At 38.4% G+C, this 20,640-nt stretch overlaps 1 protein-coding gene across 4 annotated transcripts in view; it reads right to left on the bottom strand.

Moving 5' to 3' along the window:
* IMMT (inner membrane mitochondrial protein) overlaps positions 1-20,640 on the bottom strand; it is a 42,832-nt gene that overhangs the window by 2,437 nt on the left and 19,755 nt on the right. For 2 of the 4 annotated variants that reach the window (XM_007440725.4, XM_007440727.4), the window contains 7 exons: positions 15,426-15,529; positions 13,703-13,838; positions 12,098-12,227; positions 8,499-8,513; positions 6,771-6,994; positions 2,118-2,249; positions 161-290 (listed from right to left, as the gene is read on the bottom strand). In XM_007440725.4, coding sequence (XP_007440787.1) covers positions 161-290; positions 2,118-2,249; positions 6,771-6,994; positions 8,499-8,513; positions 12,098-12,227; positions 13,703-13,838; positions 15,426-15,529 — 871 coding nt within the window. The remainder of the gene's footprint in view (positions 1-160; positions 291-2,117; positions 2,250-6,770; positions 6,995-8,498; positions 8,514-12,097; positions 12,228-13,702; positions 13,839-15,425; positions 15,530-20,640) is intronic. The other 2 variants (XM_007440726.4, XM_007440728.4) reach the window with 1 other exon arrangement.

Raw genomic sequence — 20,640 nt, 5'->3', positions numbered from 1 at the left:
CGTTTTACCTATTCCAATTTGGGTAAACGTCCTGGAACAGAACAGATTGCTAGAATGGAATTACCAACTCAGCAAAACAAGCAAATAAATTAAAAAAGTAGCCACCCAGATTTTACTAAAGATAGCACATTCCTGTTACAATTTTCCATACGGTACTCACTTTCAACTGCCTGTTCAATTCCCCTCAGTCTGGCATAGGCTGTGTTGATATCCAGAGTGAAGTTGTCTATCTGCTCCTGATGAAGACGTTTATGCTGAAGTTCTTGTTCACTGAGTTTTTCAGACAAGTTCTGAAACAAAAAACTTGGTGAAAAAGTTTCACGTTCTCAGTACATTATGTCCATGTTTGCAAAACATCCCTGCATCTTTAACCTTCATGCACTGGTTGGACAGTCTTAAGGGAGAGCCTTCTCACATTCAGCTGAATACATTTTGTATTCTCCACATGATCAAGAGCATTAAGAAACTTAATGGCATGGAGGATATCCTCCATAGGTTCAACTTCAATTCCTATAATTACCAGCCAGTAGGCACTTGTCATGTGGAGATAAGAACAGATCAGAATGACAACAGGCGGAGATTTTCGTTTGAAAATTGTCCTGTTAGACCCTCTTCCCAATGCTCAAAGTTCTGAGGGTGCAAAAACGTGAATGCAGAGGGCAAGGCTATTGCACCAAGATCACACAGAGATGAATGCCCCAATTTCCTTATTGCAACAAGGAATAACTAAGTATAGCAATATTAATCTCAAAGAACCATTCCCCAAAGGAAAAAAAAATCAGTTAAATTTACTATTAAATATCTCTGGGAATGTTTAAAAGCAATTATGAAAGATCCTGTCCTACTCAAAGAGGAAAAGTCTACTTTAAAAAGATTATCTGTCATTTTTCATGTCTTCCTTGTTTATGACATCTACCATGCAGAAATAAGCCTTATCCTGGGTATTTGGAATTTCATCATGAGCTTGATAAAGGAAATTCCAAGAAATCCACCAATGAATGCACACCTGAGTAGAGGAGTGCATGAATCAGGAAATGTATTTTGTTTCAATCCCCAAACAAGCACACTGGAGCTCAGAAATTCAGCTGAACTATTCTAGGGAGGGCACAGGACAGCCAAACCAAAACCTGGAACACTTTGGTTGTTCGCAGTTTCACCCAAGACAAACTTTGGAAAAATATTACAGAATAAATAGGGTAAGGTCTGTCTTGCCCCTTTCTCCCCATCACCTCTGCATGGCCTGTACGCCACATAACCCACTGATTCTCCCAATGCTTTCCTTTCCTTTTAATGTCCTCTTACCTACCATGCTAAGCATGACAGACCCAGCCTATCTGCTTCTCCCCACCAATCTTCCCAGTTTTTTTCCCCCTTATCTCCCTTTAGCCACTGCCACTGTAGAATTCAAGCCTAGTAGAACCAAACTTTCTCACAGCTTCCCAACATCCTCCTCTCCCTTACGCCTATTTTGCTGCTGCTGTCAGCTGCCTTCCCATTTTCCCTACCCCTCGTAACATCCCTACCCAGATATATGCATTTAAGGTCCATGCCCAGACCAAGCATGCTTCAGATCCTTGACAAGGGAAAGCATGTTTCTTTCATTATGGACATGCATCATTCAAAACTTGTTCTTCCACACACAGAATGAACTGTGCACAGAACGTTTTGCAGTTCAAGGGACATTGTTGGAGTTTACTTGGATTATACAAAGCATTAAAAAGTGGTGCTTCACAACAGGTTAGAATGCATCTGAGGATTCTGGGAAAAGCTGCTTTTACATTTTTTTCTGTAAAAATAAATGGGGAGAATGATGGAGAAAAAAATAGCTGTATCTTTCGAAGTCTCAGTACAGTTACTTCAGGGGCTTTCTGTTCTGCAAATTGGTATTTCAGGATATCTCCTGGAATTGCTGTTAAAGCAAAGCAGAGAAAGCTCTGAAGGAAGCCATCCTGACTCGCAAAGTATGCAAATGTTTTGTATGCAAAACAAGTATGCAAAGTATTAAAATGTTTTGTGCAGCCTTAGTATTTTCTTATTCCATACTGAGGAAAATCTCTGAGGATGAAGTAAAGCACTGCACTTAAAAGATCTTTCACTATAATAATGCAAACTCCCACCTGGTCAAATTGTTGCTTCAGTTCTTGTTCCTGGATTCTGAGAACATCTCTTAGGTGATCAGCATGTGCAGCAGCTTGTCGGCGTAGCTGAGTTCGCATTTCACCTTCCATAACTGCTTGAGCTTCTTCAACCTGTCAGAAAAGTTACTGGTGTTTACATCTTTAAACTGATCTGTAATGAGCTTATACACTCAAGACACATAGTTTAATAACATTTTTATTAGGATAAACCAAAAGGGTACAAAAAATGTGCAAGCTTTTCTGTTTTCCAGAATTCATCAAGGAAGACATTGCAAAAAACGGGATGGAGAAGCAAAAACCCTCTAAAAACTAGACATGGAGTTTCAGCCATGAGGTCTGAAATCATGATGTAAAAGCAGTCTCAATGTTGAGGACTGAATACATGGTTCAAACATGTACAGTTGCAAGAAAAAGTATATGAACCTGTTGGAATTTTATGGTGTTCTGCATTAATTTGTCATAAAATGTGATCTGACCGTCATCTAAGTCAACAGTATTGACAAATATAATGTGCCTAAAATAATAACACAAAAACAATTCTTATCCCTCATGTCTTTATTGAGAACAACCATAAAAACCTCATAGTGCTACTGGAAAAAGTATGTGAACCCTTGAGTTGACCTCAAAAAAGCTAACTGGAGTCAGGTGTTAGCATACCTGCCTGGAGTCTTGTTAAGAAAATGAGTTTGGAGGTGTGGACTAGAGCTATGTTGACTGATAAAAACCACTCAAACTTTTTGAGTTTGCTCTGCACAAGAAGAATATGCTTATGTGAGCCATGCCTCACCAAAAAGAGCTTTCAGAGGATCTACGATCAAGAATTGTTGATTTACATAAAGCTGGAAAGGGTTACAAAGTGATTTCAAAGACCTCAGAAATTCACCAGTCTACAGTTAAGCAAATGATCTACACATGGAGACACTTTGGGACTGTGGCTATTCTACCAAGAAGTGGGCACCCAGTCAAAATGACCCCAAGAGGACAATGAAGACTCATCAATGAGGTAAAGAAACAACCCCGAGTGACAGCCAAAGATTTGAAGGCATCATTGGAACTGGCTAACATCTGTGTTCATGAGTCTACAGTACATAAAACATTGAACAAGCAGGGTGTCTATGGCAGGACACCACAAAGGAAGCCACTGCTTACTACAAAGAACATTGCTGCATGCCTGAAGTTTGTGAAAGAGCACACTGACACTCCACAGCGGTATTGGCAAAATGTTTTGTGGACTGATGAAACAAAGATTGAACTATTTGGAAAGAATACGCAGCACTACATCTGGCGTAAAAAGGGCACTGCATATCATCATGAAAACATCATCCCAACTGTAAAGTATGGTGGAGGAAACATCATGATTTGGGCCTGCTTTGCTGCATCAGGGCCTGGCCAGCTTGCAGTCATTGAGGGGAAGATGAATTTCCAAGTGTATCAAAAAATTCTTCAGGATAATGTGAGAATGTCTGTATGTCAGCTGAAACTCTGTAGAAGTTGGGTGATGCAACAGGACAATGACCCAAAACGGCAGAGCAAATCCACAACAGAATGGCTTTTGGAGTGGCCAAGTCAGAGCCCAGACCTCAACCCAACAGAGATGCAATGGAATGACTTGAAAAGAGCCATACACATGAGACGTTCAAAGAATATGAAAGAGCTAAAGCAGTTCTGCCTGGAAGAATGGGCTAAAATCCCTCCTGAACAATGTGCAGGTCTGTTCCACAGCTACAGGAAGCGCCTGGTTGAGGTTATTGCTGCCAAGGGGGGGGGGGGGGGGGTCAACCAATTATTGATTCCAACGGTTCACTTACTTTTTCCACTAGCATTTTGAATGTTGAATGAGTGTGTTCAATAAAGACATGAAAGATCAGAATTATTTTTGTGTTATTATTTTAGGCACATTATATTTGTCAATACTCTTAGATGACGGTCAGATCACATTTTATGACAAATTAATGCAGAACACCATGAAATTCCAACAGGTTCACACACTTTTTCTTGCAACTGTATATTTTTCACTGTGACAAGTGCTACAACAACCTTTGAACAACAGTTTGGGGGTGCACTGCAAAAGGTCATGGTTAAACCTACAATTGAGACAAATCTGCTTCCTCCATTCACACCCAGCTCTGAAAGCACATTACTCTCCTATCTAAAACACAAAGGATACAAAATATTTCTTTTCTTACTTCTGTGGTTCTGAGTTAGTTTTCAGACTAACTCTGGACACAGACTTTCATTCTTATCTTTAAAGAGACTATTATTATTATTGATCACAGTCAGCCAGAAGTTTAGACTGGATTTGGCATTTTTATCCACCTATTGAGTCCTTCCTAAGGATCTGGGATAGGTAGATGTTGTTGTTTGCTTGTGTTGTGTTAAAGGTATCGTGCAGGATATAAGCTGTTCCAAGTAAAGCTGCCTTTTGCAATTGACTGATGACGATTTTGTCAATGCCTATGGTCTTCAAGTAGTGCTCCAGATGTTTTGGGATTGCACCTATGGCGCCTATCACTATTGGTACTATCTTTGCTTTCTTTTGCCCTTGTCATTCTACTTCTATTTCCAGGTCTTTATATTTTGTGATTTTCTCCAGTTCTTTCTTTTCTATTCTGGTGTCTCTAGGTATTGCAATATCCACTATCCAGACTTTTTTGTCTTTCTTACCAACAATTGTTAAGCCTCAGGTGTTGTGTGGCAGGTGCTTGTCCGTTTGAATTCTAAAGTCCCAGAGCACTTTAGCTTCTTAACTTTCTATTACTTTGTTTTGTGGTCCCACCAGTTCTTGCTTGCAGGCAGATGGTATTTCTTGCAGATATTTCAATGCACCATTGTTGCTAATTTGTCTTGTTGTTATCTGCTTTGCCTGCTAGTTTTTTTGTGTACTGGCCATTTAATCTTTGCCTTGCCATGTCTCTTTTCTATTCATCATTTGGTCTTTCTGATTTGGCCAGTCTGATCTCTTCAGTATTCAGTAAGCTTCATGGTGTACTAGCTTCAGTGCAACGTCTGCACTGTCCTTCAAATATTCTTCCAATGCCTTTTTTTCTTCTTCAGCTGTCTGGTGTATTTGTAACATTCCACACCCACCTATGCTCCTTGGTAAGTAGAGTCTGTCCATGTTGCTGTGTGGATGAAGGGCACGATTTATTCTCATTATTTTTCTAGTATTATTATCTCTTCATGAAAATGTGTGAGGTCATTTAATGATGCCTTCTGCTTGAAAAATGATCTATGTAAGAAGCTAAGAGGGTTTTTGAAAACAAAATGAATACTTGAAATATAAAACAAGGTTTTTAACCACAGATCCAACCAAACTCTTCACATGCATTTAGGAAGACAAGGCATTGTGTTAAAAGCAGAACAAATTCTAGGAGGAAATTAATTTTCTTGTTTCTGTCAGTCTTGGCTTCAGGGAGGAATTTCTCCAACATCTCCCAATTCTAGAAGGCCAAATATTATGTACAGGAAACTTTCATGGCTGCTGTCCATCTGCTTTTGAATGCTTTTTGACAAGATCTGCAACTAACTTTTTTTACTCTTGAGAAATGATCTAACTCTCTTCTTTCAAACAGTTGCATCTTCCTATCTATATATTAATCTTGAAACCTGCTAAGGCACCAAATTATTTTAATTCATTTATTAAACATTCAATTCCCTTTAAGGGGTCTGCCAAAACTAAAACCAGGTCATCTGCAAAAGCTTTTAACTTACATGACCCTTTTTTAACTTTATGCCCACAATTATCTTGTCTTGCCTTATATCTCAATTCAATATTTCAAGAAATAAAATAAACAAGAGAGGAGACAATGGGCAACCTTGTCTTGTTCCTTTTTGTATCTCACATGATTTAGTAAATCTCCATTAATAATTATTCGTGCCATCTGTGAAATGTAAATTGATTCCACCCATTTTGTAAGATTCTCTCCAAAATTCATATCTTCCAAAACCTTAAACAAGAAAGTCCAGTTCAAATTGTCAAAAGCTCTCTCTGCATCTAAAAAGATCAATGCGGCTTGTTTTTCATTATGTTGTTCCAAATATTCCAAAATATCCAACACAGTTCTAACATTGTCTTTCAACTGTCTTTTAGGCAAAAACCCACACTGGTCTTCATGAATATATTCTTGTAAAATTATTTTCAGCCTTTCAGCTAAAATAATTGTAAACAACTTATTGTCATTATTGAACAAGGTAATTCCTTGCTAAAGTTAAATCTTGTCCTTCTTTAGGTATTAATGTTATATTAGCCTCTTCCCAAGTCTGTGGCATTTTTCCACCCTGTAAAATAGAGTTCACTGTATTTTGTAAGGGTTGTAAAATGTCAGGTTTGTCAGACATTGCTCCAGCTAACTCCACTGCAGCTAACTCCACTGGTGCACTGATTTGGCAATACATGCTAGAAGCTGGACATTGTGTCAAAGATAGATTCCAGACAGCACAAACACTGTAGTCTAATTGAAAGTTTATACTCTAAGCTGCCATAACCAAATCCCCATTATCTAAAGCTCTACTTTAGTGCAATCTTATTAAGCAAATGAGCACTAAATAGGAATTATTGCCCCAGTGACCAGAAGACACCGTGCACAAAGACAACTCAAAAGTGTGCTAGAAAATTAAAAATGCATTAGTTACCTTCTTCTCCTGTTCAGTTTGGATTTCATTCTTATGACGTTCCAGTGCCTTTGCTACTGCTGACTCAAAAGCTTTTTTGTCTTCCAGTTTCTGCTTTTCCAGAGCTGTTTTAATGTGTTGTTGTTCTCGGACTCTCATATCTACCAGCTCCTTATTCAGTTGGTCTATACGTCGGTGAGCATGAGCAATGAGAGAGTTCAAGTCATCTGTTGTCAGCCGGTCAGCTGGAGAAGACAGATGTAAAGACAGATAAAAATGGATAAATCTTCACATATCACTTATCTGCATAAGCAGAGTGAGATTGTTTTAAGTTTTCTCAACCTAATACCTCCAGATAGTCTAAGCTTCAGTTCCCAATCCTTCCCAGCCAACATGGCCAACATGTAAGTGAGACTTGAAGTCCAACATTACTAGGAAGAAGCAAGAAAAGGCTGATTCAAAATACCGTATACTTCTTTCATTTATCAGAACTGTATGTTGTAAACTACTTTGGGATTTATTTATTTTTTTGGTAGCAAGAAGCAGTATAGATATACAAAACAACACAAAATAATGGGTGTATGTTCCCATGTATTCTGGAAACAAAAGCATCAATAACAAATTATTCATTCAAAAAAAGACTTCAAGGTCTAAAGAGCAAGAGGGGTGTGGTGCTTTTGCAGCAGTAAAGAAAGTGTTTATTAAATGAAGCTTCTCTCATTTGAGTGGTCTGATTAGAGGTAGGAAGAGGAATTCATTTATGCCATTTCTTAAACATTCAGAAACTTGAGAGCCTACACATGATATGAAATAAAAAGGAAAACACCCACTGACTAAATGGACTCAAATTCTTTTACACAGAGATCTCTACATCAGGAATAACCCAATAAATACAGCATCATAAAGAAAACAACATGGCAAAATAAATACATTAATACTTTAAAATATATTTTAATGACGTAAGTCAGGGTCTTTGAATAATCTTACTGAGTAACTAACCATCAAGACAAAGCTTTGGAGAGTTGTTAAAAATAATTATCTTTGAATATTCAACATTTGAATACTGATAAAAAATACTAATAGCTTCTTGTAGCATACTATATTTATATCAGTTGTTCAAGGAAGTTCTGTCTGTGTCCAGCTAAATAAAGGAACCACTAGAACAAACCTATTTTTAAATTTCAATGCAGCTTACTATCAAGGAATTATATTTTTAAAAGTTATTTAGCCAGAAATCATTTGATGAGTTGCTTTTTAAATTTTTTTATTTAACATTCTTTTACTCTAATTAAAACTTTTATTAAGATATATAAAAAGTACAGTTAAAATACAAATCAAAAATTTTATTTAACATTCTTAAGATACACAATTCACAAAACAATCTTTTAACTTAAAGAAAAAAATTAATAGAAACCAAAACAAAAGGATTAGTTTCTTACAAATCCATACAAATTACTTATATGTAAATAAAAATACACACCCATACCTTATAAAATAATAATTTGTAAATAGCTCAAAAAAACAACTATGTTGGACCACAAAGTCACATGCGGCTGGTTTATGCTCACAACGGTGATTTGCAAAACAGAACATTAGCACAAATTTTTTAAAATGATTATGTAAGATGTAAGAAAGTTTTTTTTAAAATGCAAAGCAAGTGCATATGTATGCTTGCCACTTTATTCTCATGTTAAAATAAACAAGAGACACATGATGTTTATACAAAGCACAACTGTGTTAAGAACTCACCTATATCAGTTATTTCTGCAAGAGAAAATGAAGGTTTAAAGAAGTTAAACCAGATTCACAGTAGCAGATCAATGAGTTGTTACAAGTATTCAGAAGCCAAGAATATAGATACAAGTATATAGCTTGAAAATTAATAAAGAAGATAGTTAAAAATGCAAGACTGATATAGCATGCGTGTATAGCTGGGCTTCACCCTCTCAAATGTGTGTATGTATGAGGAAATTCTCTGCCATACCAGAATGCTGGGTGCAATCCAGTGCCAGCAATGTTTACCAATTAATTCTTCCAACTAACTCAGCTAACTCCTGCCCTTTTTTAAAAAAAAAACCTTTCTGCTTCTTCCCCCAGACCTAATTTTTGGATACTGCAGCAAGATGAAGAAAAGGCATGCAGAGTCTCCTTGTCACTTTGGTTGCCAAATTATGTTTTGTTCCTTCTATGGACTATATGTTTATATTTATTTGCCTAATACATTCACCTACTCAAGAAAGGAGGAAAATAGTACACACTACAGTAGAGAATGTATTACTGTACAACTGTTCTCTTAGAACCCTAGTTTAAAGACATGACTTTTAAAGTAATTATTTGATTATGTTTTCTCAGTATCTGTCAGTATCTAGCATGTACTTCCTAGTTGGTGGGATCACTTAGAAGGCAGCCTCTCATTTATTAGAGATCGTAGCTTGCACAGAATAGTGTGAGCTACAATTGTCTTAGTTGTGCTTGAGTCATACAGGCTAAAATGTTCTGAAAATGACCAATGTTATGTGCTTATCATGAACAGGGAACGCTGCATATGACATAGGTACTACTAAGGCTGGTAACTGAGTACACTCCTCTCTGTCTTATGCGAAAACCTCAATGGACCAAAACCATACTCAACGGTCAACATTTATGGGCCCTTCTTGGGATGAATATTATATATGAAAAATTGCAATTTGTAATATAAGAGGAGTAAATGATAAAGGAGAGCTAGTTTGGTGTAGTGATTTAAGGCATCAGGCTAGAAACTGAGAGATCATGATTTCAAAGGCACGCATGTGCAGACACAAACACACACAAATGATAAAGAGCATGAACTAATAAAAAGAATGAAAAAAATAGTATGTTGCTTGTTTGAATCTAAAAGGAACGGGAAGAAGTAATGGATCTGAATGAAGATGGTCTGCTCTTGTGGAAGATCAGAGATGAGATTGGGGGGAAACTGTGCAAGATTGCATTAATGCAATTCAGGGGGAAAGTTACAGATGGATGGGACAAGAGAACGAAGAAAAAGTGACTGTGCCAAGAATAAATTAAAATGGTTACCATCTGAAGAACATCTGCTTAGAAAAACATCTGTTTCAAATCATGATTTAAGCATAAGTTGTATACATACATTGCAAACAAATGAATCTAAAATAATAACAGATTTTCTATGATGAAAGATTGAATTAGTGATGGTTCTAAATGTAGGACAGATACTTTTTTGGTGAGAAGACTGAGTCTTGGGGACAAATAGATATTGAAAAAATGGAAAGAAGTGAAAGAAACTAGTGAAAGTGAAAGTAGAATGACTACAGGAAGAGAATGTATGACTCCTGTATGTGAAAACATAGAACACAGATTAGTCCCTCCAAAAAATGAATGCAAGTAAATATAAAGAAAGATGTGTTAACAGGTGGGAAGACAGTAAAATAATTACGTTACAAAGTACCACAGAAGTGTGTGGAAATACGCTAATATGACATATGAAAAAGGACCCTTAATGAAGTGAAAGAAAAAAAGAAGTAGAAAAGAAAAAATACATTTAAGAGAATGACTGCTGCAAAAAGTAAGGACGGCAAAAGATATTATACAATATGCATGGAGCAAAAAAGATGGCCACCAAAAATGCAGTTAAATGAGAACAAGGAACAATGAATATTAAAAGAGATAATGTCACATGGCTTTAATGGAAATTAAAAAAAAACAAACTGATTTGGAAGTGAATGAGAAGGCCTAAACAAGGAGTCTCCAAGAAAGTGAATGGAATTAAGAAAAATGATTTGGTTGAAACTGAGAGAATGCAGGAAGGGGTACTTTCAAGATTTGTATCAGAATTATGGTGATATGTTGAAGAGTAGAATTGAAACAAATGCTATAATGAAAACATGGAAGTAATAAATGCTGTGAGAATGTGGAAAAATGGTACCTGTGGCTGTGGCAGGGAGATGACCTTGAAGAAAATAGGCAAGAACTGTTACATAAGCAAAGGGGGCTGAAACATTCCTTAAGTCCTGGGAAGCAAGATAGTATTCAGAAGAGACACAGGCAGACTCATTCATGATTCACTGAGGTATAAGAGGGAGGGGAGGTAAAGGCCAATCAGGCTTGTAAGATTCTGTTACTATAGCCTACTTCGGTAAAGTATATAGTTCTAATTCTCCTGTGGAGTCAGTTTCCTGATCTGGTCTGCCTTGTAGTGCTGACAATGGCTGATAACTGGAATACAGTTCTTTTATACAAAGGGGAAAGTAACATTAACTGCATAAACTGTAAATGGATGAGCCTGTTAAATGTGACTAGGAAGGTATTTTGGAGAAATCTGATTGAAAGTATATGAGAGGTACAATGAACAAGATTTGAGACCTGCAATGTGGCTTTATGCTGGCAGGGAAGGTGTAGACAAGGATTTTGCTCTTCTGCAAGTTTCTGAGAAATTTATGGAAAAAGTTGATTTAGAGAAGGATATTATAAAGTGAATATGCTTGAATTATGGAATATTTTGTGTGAATATGGAGTTGAAGGCTGGGTGCCGAATGCAATAATAATGGTATATGAAGAAAATAAAGCATGCATCAGAAGAATGAAACTTTTACCAAATAGTCTGATACTGAACAAGGAGTAAGAGAAAGATATGCATCAATGTATTCATGGACAAATGTACAAGGAATTCTCGTGGGACATTAGAAGTATGTTACTTGGGGTCCTGAATGAGTGCATACAGTACTTTTGTATGCAGGCAGTATGGGTGGCTGGCTGAGAACCCAAATGATGTGCAACAAATGTCAAATATATTGCATGATGCAACGAGGAGAATGACCTGAAAAATTAATGCACTGAAAACCAAGGTAGCTGTGTCCATCAAGGAACTGGAGTGAATGATTTCAGGTTATTTGTAATTGGCAAAACAGGAAGCAAGTAGGCAAATGTGTGCAGCTAAGTAGAAGGCTTAGTAAAGATAGGAAAAGACTGGAGAAATTTTAAATGTGCAAATACTGATAGAATAAGAATAGGATGTGGTTTGTTACAAAAAATGAGTATTTGTTGAGAGAACTGAAAATGCTTCTGCTCGTTATATGGAACTGATAAAGAGAGGCATCTCAGTAAGAATATTCTGGTCCATATTGTGGTTGGATAGCGAGGACTACCTGTATCAAGCCAAAAAGACAAGCAACCCAAAAAGCAGGCAAAGAAAGTACCCAAGATTAAGAGCCCACAGAATTAAATAGGTCTCAATTTAAGGAGTTAAAAAGGGAAAAGCGTCAATCAAGCTAAATCAGTCCTAAAAATCAAGCATGCAAATGGAGATGTTTGCCATGACGTCAGCTATTTATATATTTTATCATCTTACTTACTTAACCCCTTCCAACCATGCTGAATGTCAGGAGTAACACTATCCAACTCTCTCTGAAATTCTTCTCTCGCTTTGGTTACAAGCTCATGGTACTGTGTTACTATTTTAGCCTCTGACTGCGCTGCTTGTACCTACAGAACAAAAAGAAAAAGGCTTAAAATCTCAAGCACGGGTTCTACCAACTGCAGCAGTCACAGTCAAGCCTGTTCACTATTGCGATTTGCCCAATCCACATACCTCAGCCAATTATCAAAAAAACATCATATGGGCAAATGGTCCATTTCTGAAGGTGAGGTAGAGGATTCATTGATTTATTTATTTAGTGTATGGCATACAATGCCAGGGAGTCTACAATGTTTTTTACACACAGTAGATGCTCTGGTGCCAGCAATTGCTAGTTCATTTATTGCACTGGTGCACCACAAGAGGGCAAGCTAGCTTTGCACCAGCTGGCCAGCAGCCTTCCTAGGGAGGTCAGCTCATCTGGGAATTTTTTCTTTCTCCACTGATCCTTTCACTGATCGCATCCAGGCAGGTCCTGTGCCGATTCCTATTCCCCATGCTGCCAGTGTTTCCCCCCACCGAAATGGGGGTACCTACTTATCTACTCATAGATGGTATACTTTCGAACTGCTAGGTGGGCAGGAGCTAGGGCAATATGACGGGAGCTCACTTCCGTCACGCGGAGCTGGGCTCAAACTGTTGGAGAGTCGACCATTTTTGGCTAGCAAACTCCAGCGTCATTAAGCCGCTGCACCACGGCGTCCCCAAGGATTCATTGAGCTCTCCTATTCTCATTTGTCCAAATAGGACCTCTGCACCTACCTGGGGCATGGTAGCCTAGTTGCTCGTTCCAGGACTATAGAGAGACTGTGAGGAAAAAAGACAGGCTGGCTATGTGGTTCTTAGAAGAGTAATGAATGTTACCCACATAACCTGCCTTTTTTCCCCACAGCTGGTATATTTTAGCTTCTAACTGATGGAATTGAATGGAAGAGCATCTGCTCTAAAGGACGAATGTGAAAAAGATCAAATCCCTGTCCAGGGAAAAGACGTGAATGTCCATTCTTTAACTGTAGTTCTATGGACTTCTGAGAAGCTCTGTGTGCAGGTATACAAGACCACTATGTGTCCACACAGGTAATCATTCAAATAGCACCAGTTATAATTAAGGAATTTGATTTTTTTGCTTTAGAAGAAGCAGCAATCTTTCACATGTTCCCAGCTCTTGTCCTAGGTTCTCACTGCCGAACCTCTGATTTTGTTAAAAGTACAATTTTTAAAAATCCTTAGTTAGAAATACATAAGAACAATAGAGATGAGACACTGTTCAGGACAGAAAAATGCAAAAGCAACAGTAATTACCCAATAATTCACAAAAATGAAATAAAGTCTTTTGAAACAAGAAAACTGAAATTAGCTCCTATCTCATCTATTTCTCAGCAAAATATTATTTTATTTATTTAATCATACTGTAATTCATTATGGGAAAATATATCAACTTATTTCTTAGATATCAAAAATGAATTTTTAATATTAAAGTTCAGTATTAAAGTATTCATAACATCAGTGAAAATCTATAAAACCCAATTTTGGCTGAGTTTACCTTTTTGACGACACTGTCCAGGTCAGTGATCATACGATGAAGGTTCTCTTCTGCAGCCTGTATGTGAGGCTTGACCCCAGATATGTGAGACTTCTTGACACCATCAATCACTCCTTTCATTTTCTCTAATTCTTCTCTAAATGAAACCAGAAGCCATCAATTATACCAGCATTCACTGTTTGTTCAAGCAAAAAAATGATGAAAATTAAATCTGTCACTGCTATAAAGCAGGGGTCATTAATTTTTTTAGGCAACAGGCATCACTGCACAATTTCATACAGTGTCATGGGTGCCAAGATATAAAAACATATTTATATACATCATTCTCTCTGAGGTGAGGTTAGCCCCACCAGAAAGTCCTTAAAACATGTTTTTTCCAGGAATTTTGGGGATCCCATAGGAACAGGGAGCCTGCGAGATGGTTGTATTGTGTTTAGAATGTTGTCCATTCTCCTTTAATCTTGGTTTTTATTTATGTCTAATTGCTTTTTATAGTTGTTTATATTTGTTTTTAACTGTTTTTGTTGTACACTGCCCGGAGACACATTTGTGAGATGGGCGGCTATATAAATTTGTTTAAATAAATAAATATTTTTAAACTGGACAAAATCTCTATTCTCACATGGGAACCCAAATTGGGTAGTATGAACTTTTAAAAATTAAATAATTAATTTGTTTTTAATTAGGTCATTGAGCATTATCTACAGGTAGACCTCGGTTAACAACCACTCGTTCAGCAACCAAAGTTATGACAACGCTGAATGAGTGGTACTTATGACTGGTCCTCAAAGTTCTGGCCCGCCCAGCACTCCTGTGGTCACGTGATTGCAATCTGGGCAGTTGGCAACCGGCTTGCACTTACAACAGTTACAGCATCCCAGTCACATGATCGCCATTTGTGACCATCTCTTCTGGCTTCCCACAAGCAAAGTCAATGGGGAAGCTGGCAAGGAAGGTCACAAGTTGCTCCAGTAAATCTCTCTAACTCGGCAGCAGCCACCCCCACCCAGCCACACTCACACCATGCCTCACCGGCCACCCATGCACCCTCCCCAACCTGGCAACAGCCACCCTGGCCTGGCTGAATTCACATGGCGCTTCACTGGCCACCCACACACCTGACCTGGCAGCAGCCACTTACCTCCCCACCGGCTTATTTGTGAGCCGCCTGGGACTTGCAACTTCCAGGTGGCTTCCCCACTGACTTTGCTTGTTGGAAGCCGGCAAGAAGTTGCAAGGAGGTCCTCACTTAACGACCTGTGAGGGTCACAATGATAGCAACGGGGACTGCTGGGATTGCCATTGCTAAGCAATGTGGTCATGTGACATCGCGCTTTACAATCACATTACTTAGCAACAGAAATTCCGGTCCCAATTACCATCGTTAAGCAGTACAATGCTTCTATAATTATATTTGAACTGTGTAATTTAAATGGAAAAAGTTTAAACTATTGATCCCAGTCACTAACAGAGTTCACACATAATATCAAGCCAGTTTGCTTAACCTTATTTGTTGAGGAAGCCAAAATTGACTGGGATTATACTTTACTTTAAACTGCAAATAGTTCAGAAACCATAACAGCTGGGAGAACAACACACTAACCCCAATCCATATAAATTACAGTTTAGTTCAACTAAAATCTAACACAAAACTCTACAATTGTTATTATTTTAATAGTTCAAATTTAGTCAGAGTAGACTAAATTTAGACTAGAATACTCACTTGGCCTTTAATAGGATATCTGCAGCTTCATCCACAGCTTTTCTACGATCCTTCAATGCTTCCTCCAAAGTTCGCCACTGAGCTGTCTTTTTCTCACTTGGAGCCTAGCAAGATATGCAAGATATCCAATCATTTTAATTATTTCAGATTATCACATTTGTGGCACAGATTATCCAAACCCTTTTAGGTGTTCCTCCTATTTTTCAGAGGATTTGTATATTCAGAGGATATACAAATTTGCTAGCTCACTCTGAAAAAATAGCTTTCATTCAACAATGCAAGGTGTATGTTTACAAAATCAAAAAATATGTTGCCTTCTTTCAGAGCAGGCAGTCCCCAGTCAACAGATTTGCACTGTCTTGGTTCAGAAATACAGTCAGGTCCAGAAATATTGGGACATCGACACAATTCTAACATCTTTGGCTCTATACACCACCACAATGGATTTGGAATGAAACAAACACAATGTGCGTTAACTGCAGACTGTCAGCTTTAATTTGAGGGTATGTACATCCAACTCAGGTGAACGGTGTAGGAATTACAACAGTTTGCATATGTGCTTCCCACTTGTTAAGGGACCAAAAGTAACGGGACAGAATAATAATCATAAATCAAACTTTCCCTTTTTAATACTTGGTTGCAAATCCGTTGCAGTCAATCACAGCCTGAAGCCTGGAACGCATAGACATCACCAGACGCTGGGTTTCATCCCTGGTGATGCTCTGCCAGGCCTCTACTGCAACTGTCTTCAGTTCCTGCTTGTTCTTGGGGCATTTCCCCTTCAGTTTTGTCTTCAGCAAGTGAAATGCATGCTCAATGGGATTCAGGTCAGGTGATTGACTTGGCCATTGCATAACATTCCACTTCTGTCCCTTCAAAAACTCTTTGGTTGCTTTTGCAGTATGCTTTGGGTCATTGTCCATCTGTACTGTGAAGCGCCGTCCAATGAGTTCTGCAGCATTTGGCGGAATGTGAGCAGATAATATTGCCCGAAACACTGCAGAATTCATCCTGCTGCTTTTGTCAGCAGTCACATCATCAATAAATACAAGAGAACCAGTTCTATTGGCAGCCATACATGCCCACATCATGACACTACCACCACCATGCTTCACTGATGAGGTGGTATGCTTAGGATCATGAGCAGTTCCTTTCCTTCTCCATACTCTTCTCTTCCCATCACTCTGGTACAAGTTGATCTTGGTCTCATCTGTCCATAGGATGTTGTTCCAGAACTGTGAAGGCTTTTTTAGATGTCGTTTGGCAAACTCTAATCTGGCCTTCCTGTTTTTGAGGCTCACCAATGGTTTACATCTTGTGGTGAACCCTCTGTATTCACTCTCGTGAAGTCTTCTTTTGATTGTTGACTATGACACACATACACCTACCTCCTGGAGAGTGTTCTTGATCTGGCCAACTGTTGTGGAGGGTGTTTTCTTCACCAGGGAAAGGATTCTTCGGTCATCCACCACAGTTGTTTTCTGTTGTCTCCCGAGTCTTTTGGTGTTGCTGAGCTCACCGGTGCGTTCCTTCTTTTTGAGAATGTTCCAAACAGTTGTTTTGGCCACGCCTAATGTTCTTGCTATCTCTCTGATGGGTTTGTTTTGTTTCTTCAGCCTAATGATGGCTTGCTTCACTGATAGTGACAGCTCTTTGGATCTCATCTTGAGAGTTGACAGCAACAGATTCCAAATGCACATAGCACACTTGAAATGAACTCTGGGCCTTTTATCTGCACATTGTAATTGGGGTACTGAGGGGATATCACACACCTGGCCATGGAACAGCTGAGAAGCCAATTGTCCCATTACTTTTGGTCCCTTAACAAGTGGGAGGCACATATGCAAACTGTTGTAATTCCTACACCGTTCACCTGAGTTGGATGTACATACCCTCAAATTAAAGCTGACAGTCTGCAGTTAAGGCACATTGTGTTTGTTTCATTCCAAATCCACTGTGGTGGTGTATAGAGCCAAAGATGTTAGAATTGTGTCGATGTCCCAATATTTCTGGACCTGACTGTATATCTGTTATTACAGCATACTACTGACAAAAGATATATTAGAAAACTTTGATATTGAGCATCCAGTCATGCTGAATGGAAAAAGTCCATCAATATATTGCTCTTCTCAGGCACTTTTTCCAGGAAGATCAGTCCCTAACCCAGCCCTTCAGGTTCCCCAGTGGTGCATTCACTGCCACAAGTCTAGCCATCTTGCTGCTGGTTGGCCTCTTTTTCTCTTTCCTTCCACCATTCTCAGCATTACAGATTTCTCAAGACTGCTAGGTCTTTACATAATGTGTCAAAATATGATAATTTGAGCCTGGTCACTTGTGCTTCAAGTGAGAACTCTTAGAGTGATTTATTCTTTGATCCATTTGTTTGTTTCCATGGCATTCTCAGGAGTCCTCTCCAGCACTAAAGTTCAAAAGCTTCTTTCTATCCTGATTCTTCGAAGTCCAATTTTTGCTTTCATAGAACGTCACAGGAAGAACCACTGGCTGTACAATTCTGATCTTTGAAGGTATATACACATCCTGGCATCTGAGTATCTTTTCCAAGACCTTCACTGCTACTCTACCAAGTGCTAGTTTGCAATGTATTTCTTGGCTGCTGGTTCCTTTATTGTTGATAGTTAATCCTAAAAGGCACAAACTATCCACCACTTCAATATCTTCATTGTCAATTCTAAGGCTGGTTGCTATATCTGTTGTTATTAATTTGGCCTTAGATTTAGTCGTAACTCCATTTCTTTTCACTCGACTCCTTGAGTTTTATTACTAGAGCTTCCAGATCATTTGCATTTTTAACTAACAGAGTCATCAAGATAATGCAGATTATTGATGCTTCTTCTTCCAATCTAACCTCCCTCAGGATATACTCAGAATGTAAGTTAAATAAATATGGAGGCAGCATACAGCCTCATCTCACCCCTTTGCCATGTTCTGTCTGGTCTTCCTGTTCAGGACAATGAGATTGAATTCCCTTTTTCCTAAGTACATTTCACAAACTGACAAGATCAACATAATCAAAGGCACTTCTATAATCAACATAATTGATTATATTTGTGTAGAGAATATGGAAGATGACCTTGATGGAAATATGTAAGAAACGCTACCTAAGCAAAGGGGGCTGAAACATTTTTTAAGCCCTGAGAAACAGGATAATCTTTGGAAGCAGCTCAGGCAGACACCTCCCTGATTCACTGGGATATAAGATGGCGGGGGGGAGGAAGTACAGCATAATCAGATTTGCAAGACTCTGTTACTATAGCTAATCTCAATAAAGGTAGTTCTAGTTTTCCTGTGGTGTTGATTTCCTGGTCTGATCTACCTAGTGGGGTTGACAAGTTGGTATAATTCTTTTTGGCATTCTTTGGACTTCTCAATTATCCAGCATGCATTAGCAGAAATAACTTGTTCCTCGGCCTTTTTTAAAACCACCTTGAACATCTGACATCTCTCTTTCTCTGTAGGGCTCTAATCTTTGTTGGATGATCCCAAGCATTATTTTCCTACCATGTGAAATTTAGAATAGTGTAGATAAGATAAAAAAAGCATACAGCCAAAATATCTGCTTTGTGTAACCATTCTAGCAATATTCTTACAGGCATGGTCAGCAACATGGTAAGAATTAATTTAGTGGTTAGACAAGTGATCTTCCTTAGCATGGAAGACAGGTTTCTCACCTTCAGGAAGATTATTAAAAAATGATTGCAGGGGGAATATTAGTCCTAAAATTGGAGAAGAAAGGCCATAGGTTTCACAATAACAAAGAAATGCTACTGAAAAGAGAAATACTAAACTATTAATTATATGTATAGACAGACAGATGGAAAGAATTAAAAATGAAAACGGTGATGGAAAAATACAAACTGAAGGCAGACATATTATATGGGCAGTTGGGGTTTTGGGCTCCTGCCAATTCATCTCAGGTAAAGAATATTCTGGAACACTGATGTAAAAGAGGCACTAACCTACCGATGTGATGCATAGAAGGTGAGATGAGGAAGGTTCCCTCCACCAGATGACAAAAACCTGCTTCTTAGTTGGAAGAGGTTTAGTTAACTCTTTCCTGCCAGCTCTATTTTCAAGTGCCTAAGAACAGACTAAAACCTCCAACAGACTATGGAGAATAATGTATCCTGTGACAGAATGTCCTCCTATGCTGACAGATTCACTACGAGATCTGGAGCAGTGGCCAGTACTAATATAAAGCTGCTAATATAAAGCTGTTCTCTGGGACCAGTATTACTGGAGCTTTCCCAATGGCTCAAGGAACTTGGATCTAGACTACAAAGCAGATCTCTGTGACCAATATTATTACAACTTTCAATGGCTCAAGAGCAGCAGAATCTAGAGTCAAATCTATTTACTTGACTATTCTTTCCATTTATGAAATTATCATTTAAATCCTGCTCAATACTTCTTTTCACAAAGAGCAGAATCCCTTTTTTTTTTCCTGAAAAAGAATATAATTGACAACTCAGAGTCATGCCCTCCCCTCAGCTGTCCTTGAAGGCCAACACAGAACGATTCCTTACCCGGAGAGACAATGCCCCTGTGACTCTGGACACACAGAAACAACAGAGCATGTGCTTCTCCAGTGCCTGTATTACAGAGACATTCGTACTAGCTTCATCTCACCATCACTGCATAAATACCCAGGGCACAAAGGACAATTCTACACCTCCTTGCTGCTTTCAGATACCAACCCTGCTACAACATATGTTGCCAGGTTCTGCACAGCAGCAATTAAAATTCATCAAATGATGACCTGTGCCATAAACTAGTTTTAATGAGGTTCCAGTTCGTCATACTAGAGTACTCTGTAATTTGATAGATATATAGTCTGCCACATACTAACCTTTATGCCCCCCCATACCCATCTAATGCTCCTACCCCTCCTTTTAGATGCCTTTTTCAAAAATGTACTAAGAATATCAGTTGTGTTTGTGATGAGTCATAGCGGTTATTAACTTTTCTTATCTCTCTAATAGAGAAACACCCTTTCTGAATAGGAACATTACACTGTCAGTTAAGTATATACAAAATCAACTGTTACAGGAATGGAACATTCTAGAGATTCCCAGACCACGCTGATCTGATTCTTCCTGGGGTGGTCCAAGTTAATTTTCTCAACCAGAAGCAGTTTGTGATATTTTACTCTAAACACCCCCTGCCCCCAAAGCAAGAAAATTACATAATCTTATTT

The sequence above is a fragment of the Python bivittatus genome, unplaced genomic scaffold (assembly GCF_059951505.1).
Source record: "Python bivittatus isolate LINGU-HERP-01145 unplaced genomic scaffold, Pbiv_v1 ctg000000_np1212, whole genome shotgun sequence".
Lineage (NCBI taxonomy): Eukaryota > Metazoa > Chordata > Lepidosauria > Squamata > Pythonidae > Python > Python bivittatus.
Note: the sequence above shows the minus strand (reverse complement) of the source record. Positions and strands in the feature narration are given on the sequence as shown.